A 16,854-nucleotide genomic window follows, 5' to 3' on the forward strand; every position below is an offset into this window, starting at 1 on the left:
ATTTTCAAATGTGTTGAATTGTGAACCTTGAGGAATGCGTCCAACAAGGAGATTTTGAGAGAGGTTTAAGAATGACAGAAAGTTCATTCTTGTGAATTCCTGTGGAATCTTTCCAGTGAGCCGATTCCAAGAGAGATCTAACGCTTCAAGCATATTCAATTTCACCAGTTCCATTGGAATATCTCCTTTAAGATTGTTATGAGATAAATTGAGTAGCCAAAGTGAGTTGAGATCCTTTAGTGTTTTCGGAATGACACCTTCAAAATGGTTGCTTGAGAGATCTATGGTTGTCATAATTGTGGTGATTTTTTCTAGCTGAATTTCCTGGTTTGTGATCACCAACCTCACTGAAACCTCATACATTACATTACTAAATCCGATGTAAGACTGTGGTTGCATATATTCAATCTCACCTTTGTCTCTGTCATCTGTTTTGATCATTCCTTTGAAGTTTTCAAAAACTTCTGCAGGCAGTGAGCCACCAAACTCATTATGAGAGAGATCAAAAATCCGTAACACGGGGAAACCAAACTTCAGCCTAGTACTTATAGGTCCATGGAACTTGTTCGACATTAATATAAGGACCTGCAGCTCTTGAAGAGTTCCGAGCCAAGTTGGAAACGTGTCATTTATAACATTGTTCCCCATATCAAGGACTTCTAGACCATCACACTTGAGCAACGACATCGGGACAGTTCCTTCAAAACGATTACCATTCAAGACAATGGTTCTCAATGAATTGCTCTGCGCACAAAATGGTGGAAGACTCCCAGTGAAATTATTTCTTCTTAAGTCTAGCACAGATAGCCCAACCATGCTGCCCAAGCAATGTGGAACCGAGTGAAGTAGTTGTGTGATAAATCCAGAAGGCTAAGACTGCTCATGTTACAAATGGATGAAGGTAGTGCCCCCTCAAGGAAGTTAAATTTAAGATCAAGAGACTCCAAACTATTATAATAAAGTTGTTGTAGGTTGCCTGTTAATGAGTTATGTGAAAGGTTTAGGAGTCCCACCTCATGCCGCTAAACCAGTTGGGGATTTGACCACGAATCTTATTGTTAGAAATATCCAACACCATAAGTGTCTTTACATTTCTCAAGAAGTGTGGAAAATCCTTCAGTTCACAAGATGATAACTGCAAAATTTCTAGGCTAGGTAAAGTGATTTGTATTCCCGGATCAAGGGTGATGTTATTTGATGAAAGGTCAAGGGTAGAAAGGTTTGTGAGATTCACAGGTGATTGAGGAAAAGAACCACTTAACCGGTTATGATGGAGCGACACTGAAGATAGCAAAGGTAGGGTAAACACCCAAGATGGTATGGTACCATTCAATGAGTTGTAAGACAAATCCAGCTCGGCTAGCTTCTGAAGCATGCTTGCATTTCTAGGAAATAGTCCAGATAGGGAATTTCTCGACAAGTCTAAGGTTTCAAGTTGTGTCAAGCTTAAAAGTGGAGAAGGAAACGGACCGATGAAGCTGCAATTATAAAGACTTAAATAACGTAGTTCTCGGAGGTTAGAGAAAAAATTGGGAATTTCACCTCCAAAGGAGTTAGATGAAAGAGCTAAAACTGCGAGGTGCTTCAATTTAGAGATTGTGGAAGGAATATTGCCAGTGAAATGATTATTACCAAAATTCAAATACCTAATTTGTGTAAGATTGCCAATGGAATCAGGAATGCGACCAGAGAATTGACATCCATAGAGGTACAAGCGAGTCAAGGAACTCAAGGTGCCAATTNAGTTGTAAGACAAATCCAGCTCGGCTAGCTTTTGAAGCATGCTTGCATTTCTAGGAAATAGTCCTGATAGGGAATTTCTCGACAAGTCTAAGGTTTCAAGTTGTGTCAAGCTTAAAAGTGGAGAAGGAAACGGACCGATGAAGCTGCAATTAGAAAGACTTAAATAACGTAGTTCACGGAGGTTAGAGAAAAAATTGGGAATTTCACCTCCAAAGGAGTTAGATGAAAGAGCTAAAACTGCGAGGTGCTTCAATTTAGAGATTGTGGAAGGAATATTGCCAGTGAAATGATTATTACCAAAATTCAAATACCTAATTTGTGTAAGATTGCCAATGGAATCAGGAATGCGACCAGAGAATTGACATCCATAGAGGTACAAGCGAGTCAAGGAACTCAAGGTGCCAATTGAATGAGGCAGCTCACCGGAGATTCCGGTGTATGAAATATCCAACTCCAACAGAGTGCTGCTCGGGTGGATCTTTGGTAAAACTCCTTTGAGAAGATAGTTATTACTCAAATAGAGTGTTTCCAAGTTTGGCAGAAGGAATAAGCTCTCCGTGAGAACACCTTCCAAATTTGTTACCTTAAGATTGACATACCTTAAGGAGGAAGACAAATTCATAGGTATCGGAGATGAGACGTTGACACCAAAGAGAGAAAGTACTTCCAGATTTGTCAAGTTCTGAAGAACTGCTTCAAATGCTCTCTGATCAAATTGTAATCCATTCACATAAGAAGGAACAGAAAGATCAAGTGAAACCAAATTGGAAAGGTATGAGATTTCTGTTGGGATTTCCCCTTGAAAGTAATCATCAGAAAGATTGAGATGCTTCAAATTCCTCAACCAGCTATAAAGTCATTTGGGATAAAAGTAGTTCTTAGCAAGGTTTAGTGTCTGGAGATGATGAAGTTGGATGAGGCTGCTGTTGGGATAAATAGTTCCATTTAATATGAATTACGTACTGAAGATTAACAATAAACTAATTGGAACAACTGGTTTGCTCCTTATTCTTTAGGTTTAATTTGTCATCTTAACAAAAGTGTTTTGCAAGTGAAACAGTGTAATAACAACAACAACGTACCTAGTGTAATCCCACAAGTGGGGTCTGGGGAAGGTGATGTGTACGCAGCTTTTACCTTTACATTAAGAAGGTAGAGAGACTATTTCCGTATACCCTCGACTCAAGATAAATGAATGGAGTGATCAAACTTTTGCAACACGATTCGGTACTTTTTAGATGATTTCAGAGGACATAAAATTATTAGAGTTCTGATGACACTTGGTAATCATTTTTCTTTTCAACTATCAATATGAAACTTTGTTCGCTCATTTAACAGAACAAAATGCAGAATGTACTCTTTAGCAAGGTCCCTTCATCCATGGTTTCCTGTTCCATTAAAATTACACCCTCCATATCCCTTGGTTCAAATTCTGGAGACAAAAAGAAACGCTAGATAATTTCTTGTCATATAAGAAGAGAAAAACAGAAACAGAAACAGAAATGTTCATAGAAAACAAACTCCAATAAATACTAAAGCATAATATTAATGGGATAATTCCAACATTACTTATTATACAAAGATAACTGGCTCTTTCAATCTTCAATTAAATCTTCTGTCTCGGCCTTCTCTTCTTTGGCCTTCTCATTTTCTTGGGGAAAATGCCTTCAAAAAATTCGACAAACCATTTTGGCTTACGATATTTAAACATGAGGCTCCACATGATAGTTCCAACAACGAGTCCAAAACTGTAGCCTATGACTACTGATTCCCACGTAAATCCACTAAAAAAATATGACTCGTCTTCTTCTTCTTCCTCCAATGGTTGAGGAACATGCGATGAATCACTCGTTCCACATTGCTTTGATAAAGGAGGACCACATAAATCAAGGTTTCCACCATACGAGTCACTTCCAAATGTGTTGAATTGTGGACCTTGAGGAATTGGTCCGACAAGATGATTTTGAGAGAGGTTTAAGAATGCCAGTAAGTTCATTCTTGTCAATTCCTGTGGGATCTTTCCAGTGAGCCGATTCCAAGAGAGATCTAAAGCTTCAAGCATATTCAATTGTCCTAGTTTCATTGGAATATCACCTCTGAGATTGTTATGAGATAAATTGAGTAGCCAAAGTGAGCTGAGATCCTTTAGTGTTTTCGGAACGACACCTTCAAAATGGTTGCTTGAGAGATCTATGGTTGTCATAATTGTGCTGATTCTTTCTAGCTCAATATCATGTCCTTTGATTACCAAACTCACTGAATACTCATACGATGTGTCCGTTGACATCATCATCATCATAGATGGTTCCATGTACTTGATCTCTCCTGTGTCTTCACCATCTAATTTGATCATTGCAGTTTCCAAAAACTTTTGCAGGAAGTGAGCCACTGAATTCATTACGAGAAAGATCCAAAATTCGCAACTTGGGAAAGCAAAACTTAGTCTGACAAGTACTTATTGGTCCATGGAACTTGTTCGACTTTAATATAAGGACCTGCAGCTCTTGAAGAATTCCGAGCCAAGCTGGAAACGTGTCATTTATAGCATTGTTCCCCACATCAAGTACTTCTAGACCATCACACTTTAGCAACGACACAGGTACAGGTCCTTCAAATTGATTACCATTTATGACAATGGTACTCAACGAAGTGCTGTGTGCACATAATGGGGGAAGACTCCCTGTGAAATTGTTCCTTCTTAAGTCCAGCACATCTAGCCTAAACATTATCCCCAAGCAATGTGGAACTGTGTCACTGAAGTAGTTATGTGATAAATCTAATAATAAAAGTCTGCTCATGTTACAAATGGATGAAGGTAGTGGACCCTGAAGGGAGTTAAATTTAAGATCAAGAGACGCTAAATTGTGAAAATGAAATTCTCCTACATTGCCTGTCAAAAAATTATGTGAAATGCTTAGGTGCTCTAAAGAGTCCCACTTCATGCCGCTAAACCAGTTAGGGATTTGACCACGAATCTTATTGTTAGAAATATCCAAGACCTGAAGTGTCTTTAGATTTCTCAAGAAGTGTGGAACATCCCTCAATTCACAAGATGATAAGAACACTTTTTCTAGGCTAGGAAAGGTGATATTTATTCCCACATCACCCGTGATGTTATTTGATGAAATGTCAAGGGTAAAAAGGTTTGTGAGATTCGCAAGTGATTGAAGAAAAGAACCACTGAGTTGATTATGACTTAAATCCAGTTCTTCTAATGTTGGGTTTGTTTTGAGCTCATCGGCTAGTCCACTAAATCGATTATGATGGAGCGACAATGAAGGTAGGCTAAACACCCAAGATGGTATGGTACCATTCAGTGAGTTGTAAGATAAATCCAGTTCGGTTAGCTTTTGAAGCATGCTCGCATTATTAGGAAGTGGGCCAGATAGGGAATTACTCAACAATTTTAAGTATTCAAGATGTGTCAAGTTTGAAAGTGTAGAAGGAAACAAACCGATGAAGCTGTTATTAGAAAGATGTAAAGTACGTAGCTGTTGGAGGTTAGAGAAAACGTTGGGAATTTCACCTGAAAAGGAGTTAGATGAAAGATCCAAACGTGTGAGGTGCTTCAATTTAGAGATTGTAGAAGGAATATGGTCAGTGAAATGATTATGAGATAAAATCAACTCCCTAATTTCGGTTAGGTTGCCAATGGAATCAGGAATGGAACCCAAGAATTGACATCCTTGGAGGTTCAAGATATTCAAAGAACTCAAGGTGCCAATTGAATCAGGCAGCTCACCAGAGATTCCTGTGCTTGAAATATCCAACTCCAACAGAGTGTTGCTCGGGTGCATCTTTGGTAAAACTCCTTTCAGAAGATCATTCCCACTCAAATAGAGTGTTTCCAAGTTTGGCAGAAGGAAAAATTTCTCTGTGAGAACACCTTGTAGATTAGTATATTGAAGATCCACGTACCTTAAAGAGGAAGAAACATTCACAGGTATCGGAGATGAGATGTAGACAGAAGAGAGAGAAAGTACCTCCAGATTTGTCATGTTCTGAAGCATTGTTTCAAATGTTATCTCATCAAGTTCAAATCCATTCTCATAAGAAAAATCAACTTGGACATCACTGTCGTAAGAAGAAAGGTCAAGTGAAATCAACTTGGAAAGGTATGAGATCTCTGTTGGGATTTTACCATCAGATAAAGAATTAGAAAGGTCTAGATGCCTCAAATTCGTCAATCGGCCAATGTCATTTGGGATTGAAGAAGTTGAGAAGTCATTGTAAGCAAGGTTTAGTTTCTGGAGATGATGAAGGTGGAAGAGGCTGCTGTTGGGATGAAAGCTGCCAACAAGGTGACTACAGCTAAGGTCCAATGCGATAACATGACCGGTTAACATGTGACAAGTGACTCCATCCCAAGTGCAGCAATCCCTACTCTCATTCCAAGACTTTATTTTTGGGAAAGAACTACCGCAGCTGTAACCAAGGTTGGATATTTGAAAGGATTGTTTGAACTGAAGCAAAGCAGAAGCTTCAGTGGGAGAGCAAAGATGATGCTCAAAGGATGAAGAAAAACTTCGACTTATTAGCACCATAAAACAAAGAAATGAATAAAAGAAAAAGAGACGTCCCATCTTTCTTTTTTGTATTCAGCAAATAACAGGATGTTCTGTTCTAACAAATCAATCAGCATTATCCATATATATATTAATGTTGAAGATTGCATCATGTGTAACACACACTGCAGAAAAAAAATCTGCAAAGCCAGTGTGTTCATAAACGATATGTAACTTCAAACAAATTTCCAAGATAGTGATGGATTTACACGTATCTTCTTCCGTTATCCACGAGTTTTTTCAAATAATAGAGAAGAAGAAGAAATCAAACAAAGGAGATTCCAATCCAAACATGACTGATCATGAAATGTGAACTTGAGACAAATATCTCCTACATACATTTTTCCTATCCACATATACAGAGGACCAGCTTTTCTGTCTTAAGGACTGAACCATGTGTAACACATAACAAAAAATGATACTATCTTATAGTTGTTCACAACAACTAAATGACGCAAACAAGAATAATATACTCGGTTTAATCTCACAAGTGGGGTCTGGGGAGCATAGTATGTACATATACCTTATCGCAACTTGTGGAGGTAGAGAGGTTGTTTCTGATAGACCCTCTATTACAAATTTAAAAAAATTGGCATAACCATTATACTTAGGTACAACATGGTACCACTACAAGTACTATTTAATTATTTTGGGAACTTCTTATTATGTGTAATTCATTTGTTCCTTTAATTACAATGCTACTCTACCTTCTTCCTTTTAACACATATAAAGAGTCTAAACCAAACCTACTGGATTCTGTTTGTAAGATTTAAAAAAATGTTGAACTAGAATGTCTTGTTTTGCATTTGCCTAATTGATTTTGCAAATGGACTCTTCCAACATTCTAAACTTAATGGGCTTTTAGAAGCTGCATGAAGCAGCCCAGCCCATATTTAATCTAAGAAATTCAAGTACTGTAGACATTAAAAAGGAATCAAGAGCTCTCTAATATACAAGTTTTTTTTTATTTTTGTTTTCCACATGGTTTTCATTGCCTACATTGGAGTCCAGATCGAACTCGAGACTTCTGATTAAGGATAAAATAGTCTCATTATTACACCACAACCCAGAGTTTCTCATATTTTTTTAGTTGGGAAATCCAATAATTGTCTTAGTGATTGCCAGCAAAATTGTCTTAGTTGTTCACTCTTCAAATTGTATTATATTGTTGCAATTGATAAATTCATTTTACTTTGAGACTCTTGCTTAGGATAAGCGTCCTACAATTGATAAAATATTATATAGGTAAGCAAACTTTATAACTTAGTAACGCGTTTAAAGTCGTGTGCATCTAGGGTCAGAGTGGACAATATCATTAATGAGTTGGATCGTTACATTTTCAATGCTAAGTATATCTAGCATTTACTATATTTGATGTATCAAAACTACTTCATATTTTTTTTCATTTTTGACGTTATACATTTCAACCCTTTTAAACTTATATTAGCAAATTTCATTTAGAAAATACTTGAATTGTTATTTATTTCAATAATTGAGCACGTGAACACATGATAACGTGTTTCAATTCGATACTTTTTATGCATATTTTGTCTCCTTTAATTTTACACATCAACCTTAATTTAAAAAACGTCTGAACTATTACAACTTATTTTCCCATGACATAAAAAAAGAAATTGCATTTTTATTACAAAAAATTGATGAATATTACAGTGAATCTGGTCTTGCAAATGTCCTAATTCAACTACCCCACCACATATGCCTGGTCTTTTTTCCTATCTACATTTTGTTCTATTATATTTTTATATTATTATCTTCAGAATATTTTAAAAATAAATGCTTGGTAATATTAAAATGAGCTTAATTATGAGTATTTTAATACTATATAACTAAATTAACTATTTGTATTAAACAAATGCAAAACCGTGTGGCTTCAATTTCTTGATTACTTAAGTCTTACTCTTTTATCACTAAGCACCATAATTTCATGAAGAATTTCTAAGAAAAAACTTTATCTGGAATTAATTATTACTTTCCATGGTAAGGAGAAATTCTCGAGGGTCAATGGTACGTGATCTAAAAGTTATTGGACAATGGACACACTCTGTCCCTTAATTTTTTTAAATATCATATTTTGCGATATGGTTTGAATTCATAACGTATGTCTAATCCACATATAAGGTATTAAGGTCTTATTATTCCTAGGCCATAATCCTAGGGTTAATTATTTTCATTTATTTTTTATTGCTCGAGAATTAATTAAAATATATTTTTAGAATATTATTATATGGTTAAATTAAAGTAGCGTCAAACCCAGTTTTTGTCTACTTCATCATTTAATTTGAATTAATTAGTGTGTTAATTAGTTGATGTTGAGCTGGCATTGTTTGGTTTTAAAAAAATATTAAAATCTCCAATTTGGCAAATCATTCTAATTACAGGCAAATTACTTTGTATTCAATGCACTATTCCCACAACCAAATTTTATTTTATTTAATCATATATCCCCATAGATTGAGGGAATAATTTTTTAAAGTATAAAATGCATGCACCTCTTACTACTTTTTTTCTTTCTCCTTCCCTCCTATGCAATCGAAAGAATTTTGAGAGTCAATGATACATAGTTTGAAATTCAATAAATAATAAAATTAGCCTTCTATATTTTTTATTTAAAATATTAATATTTTTTATTTGCAATAGAATACTTTTTTGATTACTATAGTCTTAAACTAAAGATAGATAGATAGATAATATGGATTGGAATGACCTTTAATTGACTAGGATTGGATTTAAATTTTCTTGACATTTAGCATCATCCTTTACTCAATAGGATAAATGTTCTTGACTTTTCAGAAGTTTTTCTTATTTTTGTCAGTCATTTTAATGGAATATTTTAGTTCTGCATGCTTTTAAAGCCTCACAATCCCTTTTTCGTTATTTCCTAAACAGGGTTGCAACTTAACTGTGCATAGGAAGACTCACAGATTCGTATTTCTTGACATGCTTACATTGGAGTGCCCAGGTTAAGATGTCAAGCAGAAAGTTTTGTTAGCTATATTTACCCAAGCTTTAGTAGAGTCTGTTTGTGTACTTTAACGTCCTATCAAGGAGATTAGAAGACATAATGAGCAGTCTCTTTGCTTATTTTATGTGAATTTTGACACCATTAATAAGGAGATTAAAAGACCTAATTACTTAGAAAAAAATCAAAAGTTTAAAGGACCTATATTCAAGTGAAATAGGAATTTATAGCTTTTACAATGTTTTGGTGCTGCTTGTCCATTTTGAGATCTGTATATCAATTGTCTTCTGTTTACCTATGTAGAAAACTTGATTCTTAGGAACTTTTGGGAACCGATGCATCTCTATCGAATAAAGAGACAAAAAATAGTTCTAAAATTCACCCAGAAGAGTTCCACTATGAATTGGAAATGTTACATGCATACTGCACTGCCTTTTTGTGTTTAAACAATACTCCCTTCGTCCAATTTAAGTGTCTTAGTTTGACTGAACACGGAATTTAAGAAGTAAAGGAAGACTTTAGAATCTTGTGGTCCTTAAATTAAAGATGTGTGTAGTCATTTAATTGTTGTGCTTAAACTTGCCATGTAATAATTGGAATTGAAAAAGTTACTAAATATAGAAAGAGATGCTCTTTTTGGGACAAACCAAAAATGAAAGTATAAGACACTTAAATTGGGACAGAGGGAGTACTTCTTTATGAGAGTGATTTTTAATTCTACCGATCTGTCTTNTACTTAAGCTGTGTTTAGTGCACCTTATTGTGGATTAACTTTCAATTTTTTTCGAAGGTCAAACAATACACAATGGATTTTACGTTAATTTGATTATCTATATCTATATCTATTCTATATCATATATCATATATTATTATAAGTGGAAGCTCCAATATGCAAAGTTGAATTACAATATTACCCTCACACTAAATTAAAATAAGGAAAAGGGTTAAAAATGCCCTCAACGTATTGCAAATGGGTCAAAAATGCCCTCCTTCCACCTATTGGATCAAAAATGCCCTTAAGGTTATTTTTAAGGTTAAAAATTCCCTTCTTTAATAGAATTTTGACATGGCATAAATGAATTTTTAAATTAAACACATGGCATTTTGTATTGGTCCACGTAAATTTTTGACCCAACTCAAAGAATCCGACCGATGACTGGATTGGACTTCCATCTTCCTGTTTCCTATTATTGAGGAACCAGTGCTCACTTCCACCAAAAACTCCATTGCAAACATCCATTGCATCCCACCAGTAATCTTCGCCTGAACATGGTAACAATCCCCGCAGTGGAACCACCCAGGGTATTCGTGACCACAGTCTGTCCGATCGTCCCACGAAGGTCCAGTTTCCTTGATCAACCATATGTGGGTACGCAACAAGAATTTTATGGAACGATCCAGGATTAAACCCAAACCACAACAACAATGTTCCCAATAGATTTCAGTCTCTGACACTCAAACCAAGCAACCGTGGTGAAATCCGTTCAATAAATTAAGTAGATTCAAACAAAAAAAACCAGAAAATCAGTTGGGTTATATTAAAAAGGGTAGGTCAGTTCCATTGAGTTGGGTCAAAAATTCATGTGGACCAATACTTTAACGCCATGTGTTTAATTTAAAAATTTATTTATGTCAAGCTATAATTCTGTTAAAGAAGGGCATTTTTAACCTTAAAAATAACCTTAAGGACATTTTTGATCCAATAGGTGGAAGGAGGGCATTTTTGACCTATTTTCAATACGTTCAGGACATTTTTAATCCTTTTCCCATTAAAATATCATTAAATATCTAATTATTTAAATACTAAGTAATAATTCTATTATATTATACTAAATACTAAAAATAGAAGGTGTAAAGTCAAACTTTGAAAGACAAAAATATTTCATAGAAAATTGTTAGAAATTATTTCATAGAAAGTTGTTAGGAATGTTTTATTTATTTTTATAAAAACGCTTTATCTAATTCTTTTAAGAACGATTATGATTAAATGGATTAAATTTGTTAATTAGATAAAGCATTTTTATAAAATAAAAATTAGATAATTAAAGCGTTTATCATTTATTCCTTATTCTTTCTCTATAATTAGTGTGGTAAATGTATTAAATTTGTTATCCTTTCTCTATAATTAGTGTAATTAAATGTATTGAACCTTTCCTCTCTCCCATGTCTAAGATCACTAACTTCTGAAAATTAACTTAAACAACTCTTCACCTTTTCATCTTATCCTATAAATCTTTAGCTATATATATATATATATCATGAAAAAGTAATATTTCTTTACCAATTGCCTCATGTTGATGTGAATCATTAGGCAATTTTCAGGTACTTTTTTTTTGTTTTAAAATATTAATATTTGTTTTGATCCTAATTAGAATGATATTACTTTTTTTTGTTTTGATCCTAATTAGAATGTTTTGAAATATTAATATTTGTTTTGATCCTAATTAGAATGTTTTGAAATATTAATATTTGTTTTTATCCTAATTAGAATGTTTTGAAATATTAATATTTGTTTTTATCCTAATTAGAATGATATTTTGTATCATAGTTTTATCTTTACCATTTTAGATGGCTTTTTTCAACTGTTTATAACTATCTGAATTTATGTGGAACAATTATTATACTCTTATTTTGTCATTTTCTCCTCATTCTTGTGTTTACTTCTCTTTTTTCTATGTCATTTTAATAATTTTAATTGATAAGCTAAATTTCTTTTCAGGTTATTGTTACATTAACCGTATAGAATAACATTTTTCTTTATCCGCTTTATATTTTGTTGTGAACTATCACAATTATATATATATATATATATATATATATATATNACACTAATTCTTTAATTGTTAGTATTAAAAAGTAAATTTACCTTTCTATTAATAATATTTCATTAAAATGAAACAAGAGAAAACAAATACATTCTCACTTATTAGTTCATTCAATTCAATGTGGTGGAATTGCTTTCATATTCCACAATTATTCAGCCTTTAGAATTTCTTTTAGTATTTTAGATTTGTAAAATTTTCGGTAATAAATATAAACTTTAAGCTAATAGTATTTAGGAAGTCCAAGTGACGGGTGACGGGCATATCTATGTGGTCAAGAAAATCATTTAACTTTTTCTTGCTCTTTTTGGATTTTCAATTATTTTAAAATTTATATGCTATGTACCATTCATTATATATATATATATATATATATATATATATATATATATATATAGTTGAATCATCATTTAATTACCCCTATGTTAATTCAAAATATTATAAAATATTTAATTAATTAAATTGTAAATAATAATCATATTACTATATTACTATTATAATGATAAATACTATTACAAGTGAAAAGGTGTAAAATTAAAAAAACAAAAGATTAAAATATCCATAAAAGTATGTGCATTTATTTAGTACGTGAAAACTTGTATCTGATACTCGAACTAAACCTTCTCCCCTTCTCTAAATTAATTTAAATAACTTAATTAGCGTAGTAGTATTTGACTTTATGAAAATTTATGTGCATTTTGTATTTTATGCCGTTCATTAAAGTAATTATTACTTTCATGTATAGGAAAAATCAAAGAATTATATTTGAAGTCTTATTGTTATGATGTGGTTATTTTTTGTTCACTATAAATAATATGATAACACTATTTATTTAAATATCATTTGCCGTAATATTTTTCTCTCTTTTATTTACTTATTTATTACTATTATTTTTATTTTTTTTTGCTTTAAATATTCACATTCATAATTCATATCTAATTACCTATTTAATTGGTACTCTTAATAATCATAACTCTCATGTTTTTCATATTCATAACTTTCAAATATTTAATTTAAAACTTTAGGATGTCTTTGATATTCCTCTACTTTTATCTATATAAATCATTCTTTTTATTTCATGAGAAGAATCCCTACCAAAGGTTATCCATTTTTTGTACAGTTAAAGTAGTGAAGCACTTGAATCATTATTAAGGCTTTTGAATTTTGATTGGTTACGGGAGAAGGTATCATCAAGAACTCTACTCCTTATGTATTTCTTTTTACTATATATATATATATATATATTGTTATAATTAAAGTCTTAAGAAGGATATATGAATGTTGTATTTGTTCTTATCAGTTTAATTTTTTGTAATTCTTTACCTATTTATACTTCTTTAATTTAATCTTCTATGAATTATGAATGTTATAAGTCTATTTTTATTAATGCTGAAATTACTAATTTATGACTTTTATATTCATTTTTAAATATACTTTTATAATATTTTCTTTCTTTTATCCTTTCCTTAATGATATGGTTTCTTTAAGTAGCAACATATTTGTGTACTTACTGATATGGGAGCGTAATAAGATATTATTGAGGATAAGTCATATAGATATATTCATATTATTAGAGGTGTATCTTAATTAGTTTTCCATAGTTCTTGCTTGATGGTCAATGTAATATTCGATTATTATGAATTTTATTTAATGAATAAAATATAAATAGATAAAACTAATATTTTTAATATCAACATTTTCTATATAATAATTCAACTTTATAATAATTGTATGGGACAAACATGCAACACACGTTTTCAGAAACTAGTTACCGTAAAAGCATGAACTCCTAACTTGAATGTTAAATTAGTATAATATCCCTAACTTAGGTTGTGACTTTTTCGATGAGTTGTGGCTTTTTCGATAAGTTGTGACTTTTTTCAAAGGGTTGTGATTTTTCGATGAGTTGTGACTTTTTCAAATTTTTTTTTTTTAATCTTTTACTCTTCTTCTTCTTGCATTTTAAAAAATTTCTTGTGATTTATTGTTGTTGAGTGAGTTCGAAGTTCAGCGGAATATGAGGTACCACTATTCTGATTAAGTAAGTTGTTCTATCCTATGAGGGTATATTTCTTAACCTCGAGTACTTAAGGAAAATAATTTTGATGATACAAAAAAAAAAATTGCTTAGTATATACATTAGTATGTAATGTTTCAATATATGTAGTTAACATGATGATTTGTTTTTGTTAAAATTTTCTCTTGTGATGTAGATATCTGCTTCTGAATATCTTTTCCAAAATTATTAAACTTCTCAATAGTTAGAGAATTGTCACGATTTATTTTTTGATGCTCAAGACAAAAGAATCACTATATTTATCAATGTTTCTTATGTGATTTAGATTGTAAGGAAATTTGCATCAAAATGGTTATTACTATATAAACGTTGACCTTTTGTTTTACTGATTTTACCATTTCTTAATATTTCAGTATTTTCAACAAAGAAAAGTTCATATTGACGTTTGTATTAGTTTAAATATATATATATATATANATTTATATATGTTACGAATGTATTATTAAGTTAACAAGATCTTCTAACTTCAAAATATATTATTTTAAAATGTTCCGAGTTCTTTTTTTTAAAAAATCTAACAACAAATGTGAAAATATTTGAACATATATGAATCATTTAAAATTTATCATTAACAAAATAAACTTTATATTCTATAATAGGGAATAAACATTTTCATTTTGTCCCTACACTAAATTAAAATCTAATAACTATAAAAGATAGTAACGTTAATTAAAAGTCCTATTTATTTATGTAAGTATAAAATTTATTAGAAATTCATCTATTGCACATTAATTATTTAGTTATAACATTATAAATTCTCTTAGTTATTACTAATTATTGCAATCAGTATTCACACTCTTTTACATTTTTTAGTTACAATTTAATGAATTCTCATAGTTATTACATTAATTATTTATATCTTTCATCTTTCTTTATATTACTTTTTATCAATAATTTTTCGTATTATTATACCGCCCCTATGTATGTGATAACACGGTGTTGTTATTTTTCCTTGGACGAATCATGCTTGGTTGAATGACTTGAAAATCGTTTACAAGTATATGAACTATATCTTTGTTGGGTGTAAGATAAATAGGTTATTATATATATGATTTCATAGATAAAATATATTCTTTAATTTTAATTTTTAGTTTCTCCGGTAAAATAAAAGGAAACATTTCTGAGTTAACTATGGACAGTCAGATAATTATCTTTGATTTATGTACATAGTCAATCAAGAAGTCAAATATGAGAGCCAACAACAAGAACGTCATTTATTATGTTATAACTTATAAAATAAAAATTAATATACAAAAATAGTTCTAAAATATAAAATGTAGTTATTCTCCACATGTTCATATGACATCTAAACAGATTAACGTGGAATACACGTGGAAAGCACATCTGGTTAGATGACAAGAAAAATACATAACAAATATGTCTATAAGGCAAGATTAGTGAGATACGACTAATTAAATGATTGAACCTCATCAAATTGAAATAAATATATACATTATTGCATTTAACTAATAAAATTTTTCATTGACCATCTTCATAGGTTCGCGTAAATAAGAGATATATATGACAATCCACATTGAACATTCACAAAAGAATCTGCAATATTGTTTTGTGCAAAACTTATTATTCAAATCGTTGCTTAAATTTTCTCAATTGATAATCATGTGCAACGCACATGTCGAAAAACTAGTTACCTTAAAAGCATGAACTCCTAACTTGAATGTCAAATTACTATAATATCCCTAACGTAGGTTGTGACTTTTTCGATGAGTTGTGGCTTTTCCGATAAGTTGTGACTTTTTTCAAAGGGTTATGATTTTTCGATGAGTTGTGACTTTTCCAAAGAGTTGTGACTTTTTCAATAATTTGTGACTTTTCCAAAGTGTTGTGACTTTTTCAATAATTTGTGATTTTTCCAAAGAGTTGTGACTTTTTTAATAAGTTATGACTTTTTCAAAGAGTTGTGACTTTTTCATTAAATTGTGACTTTTCCAAAGTGTTGTGACTTCTCAGAAATGTCATGATTTTCAGATAAGACACAAAAAATATTTGTTCATACTACCCTTTGTTGACAATAAATAGAGGGACTTTCTCTCATTTTCCAACCAACCACAATTTTTTCTAATCTTCTACTCTTCTTCTTTTTGCATTTTAATTTTTTTGTGTAATTTCTTGTTGTTGAGTGAATTCGAAGTTTAGCAGAATATGAGGTACCACTATTCTGATGAAGTAAGTCGTTCTATCCTAAGAGGTATATTCCATAACCTCGAGTATTTGAGGAAAATAATATAATTTTGATGATATAATAATTATTACTACTATTTTTGCTTAATATACACATTAGTATGTTATGTTTCAATATATGAAGTTAACATGATGTAGTCTAAATTCATTTGTTTTTGTTAACAATTTCTCTTGTGATGTAGATATATGCTTCTGAATATATTTTCCCAAAATTTAGAGAATTGTCACGATTTGTTTTTGATACTCAAGACAAAAAAATGACTTTATTTATCAGTCCTACTTATGCGATTTAGACTCTCAGAAAGTTTGCTTCAAAATAATTATTATACTATATAAACATTGCCCTTTTGTTTTACTTATTTACTATTTCAGTATTTTAGATGAAGAAAAGTTCATATGACTTGTAATAACGTCAGTTGAAGTTTGTATTAGTTTAATTTTTATTATTTATTTAATAGCTAATTT

At 31.4% G+C, this 16,854-nt stretch overlaps 2 protein-coding genes across 2 annotated transcripts in view; both read right to left on the reverse strand.

Moving 5' to 3' along the window:
• Positions 1-860, reverse strand: part of LOC125850304 (receptor-like protein 9DC3) — a 4,541-nt gene extending 3,681 nt beyond the window's left edge. Inside the window, exon 1 of the mRNA XM_049530155.1 lies at positions 27-860. Coding sequence (XP_049386112.1) covers positions 27-816 — 790 coding nt within the window. The 5' untranslated portion in view covers positions 817-860. The remainder of the gene's footprint in view (positions 1-26) is intronic.
• Positions 861-1,000: 140 nt separating this feature from the next.
• LOC125850302 (receptor-like protein 7) lies at positions 1,001-6,287 on the reverse strand. Its single transcript, XM_049530154.1, has 3 exons — positions 4,199-6,287; positions 3,429-4,131; positions 1,001-2,591 (listed from the first exon to the last, which is right to left on the reverse strand). The coding sequence occupies exons 1-3, from the start codon at positions 6,285-6,287 to the stop codon at positions 1,001-1,003; spliced, it is 4,383 nt and encodes a 1,460-aa protein (XP_049386111.1).
• Positions 6,288-16,854: the final 10,567 nt, after the last annotated feature.

Source organism: Solanum stenotomum, unplaced genomic scaffold, assembly GCF_019186545.1.
Source record: "Solanum stenotomum isolate F172 unplaced genomic scaffold, ASM1918654v1 scaffold15910, whole genome shotgun sequence".
NCBI lineage: Eukaryota > Viridiplantae > Streptophyta > Magnoliopsida > Solanales > Solanaceae > Solanum > Solanum stenotomum.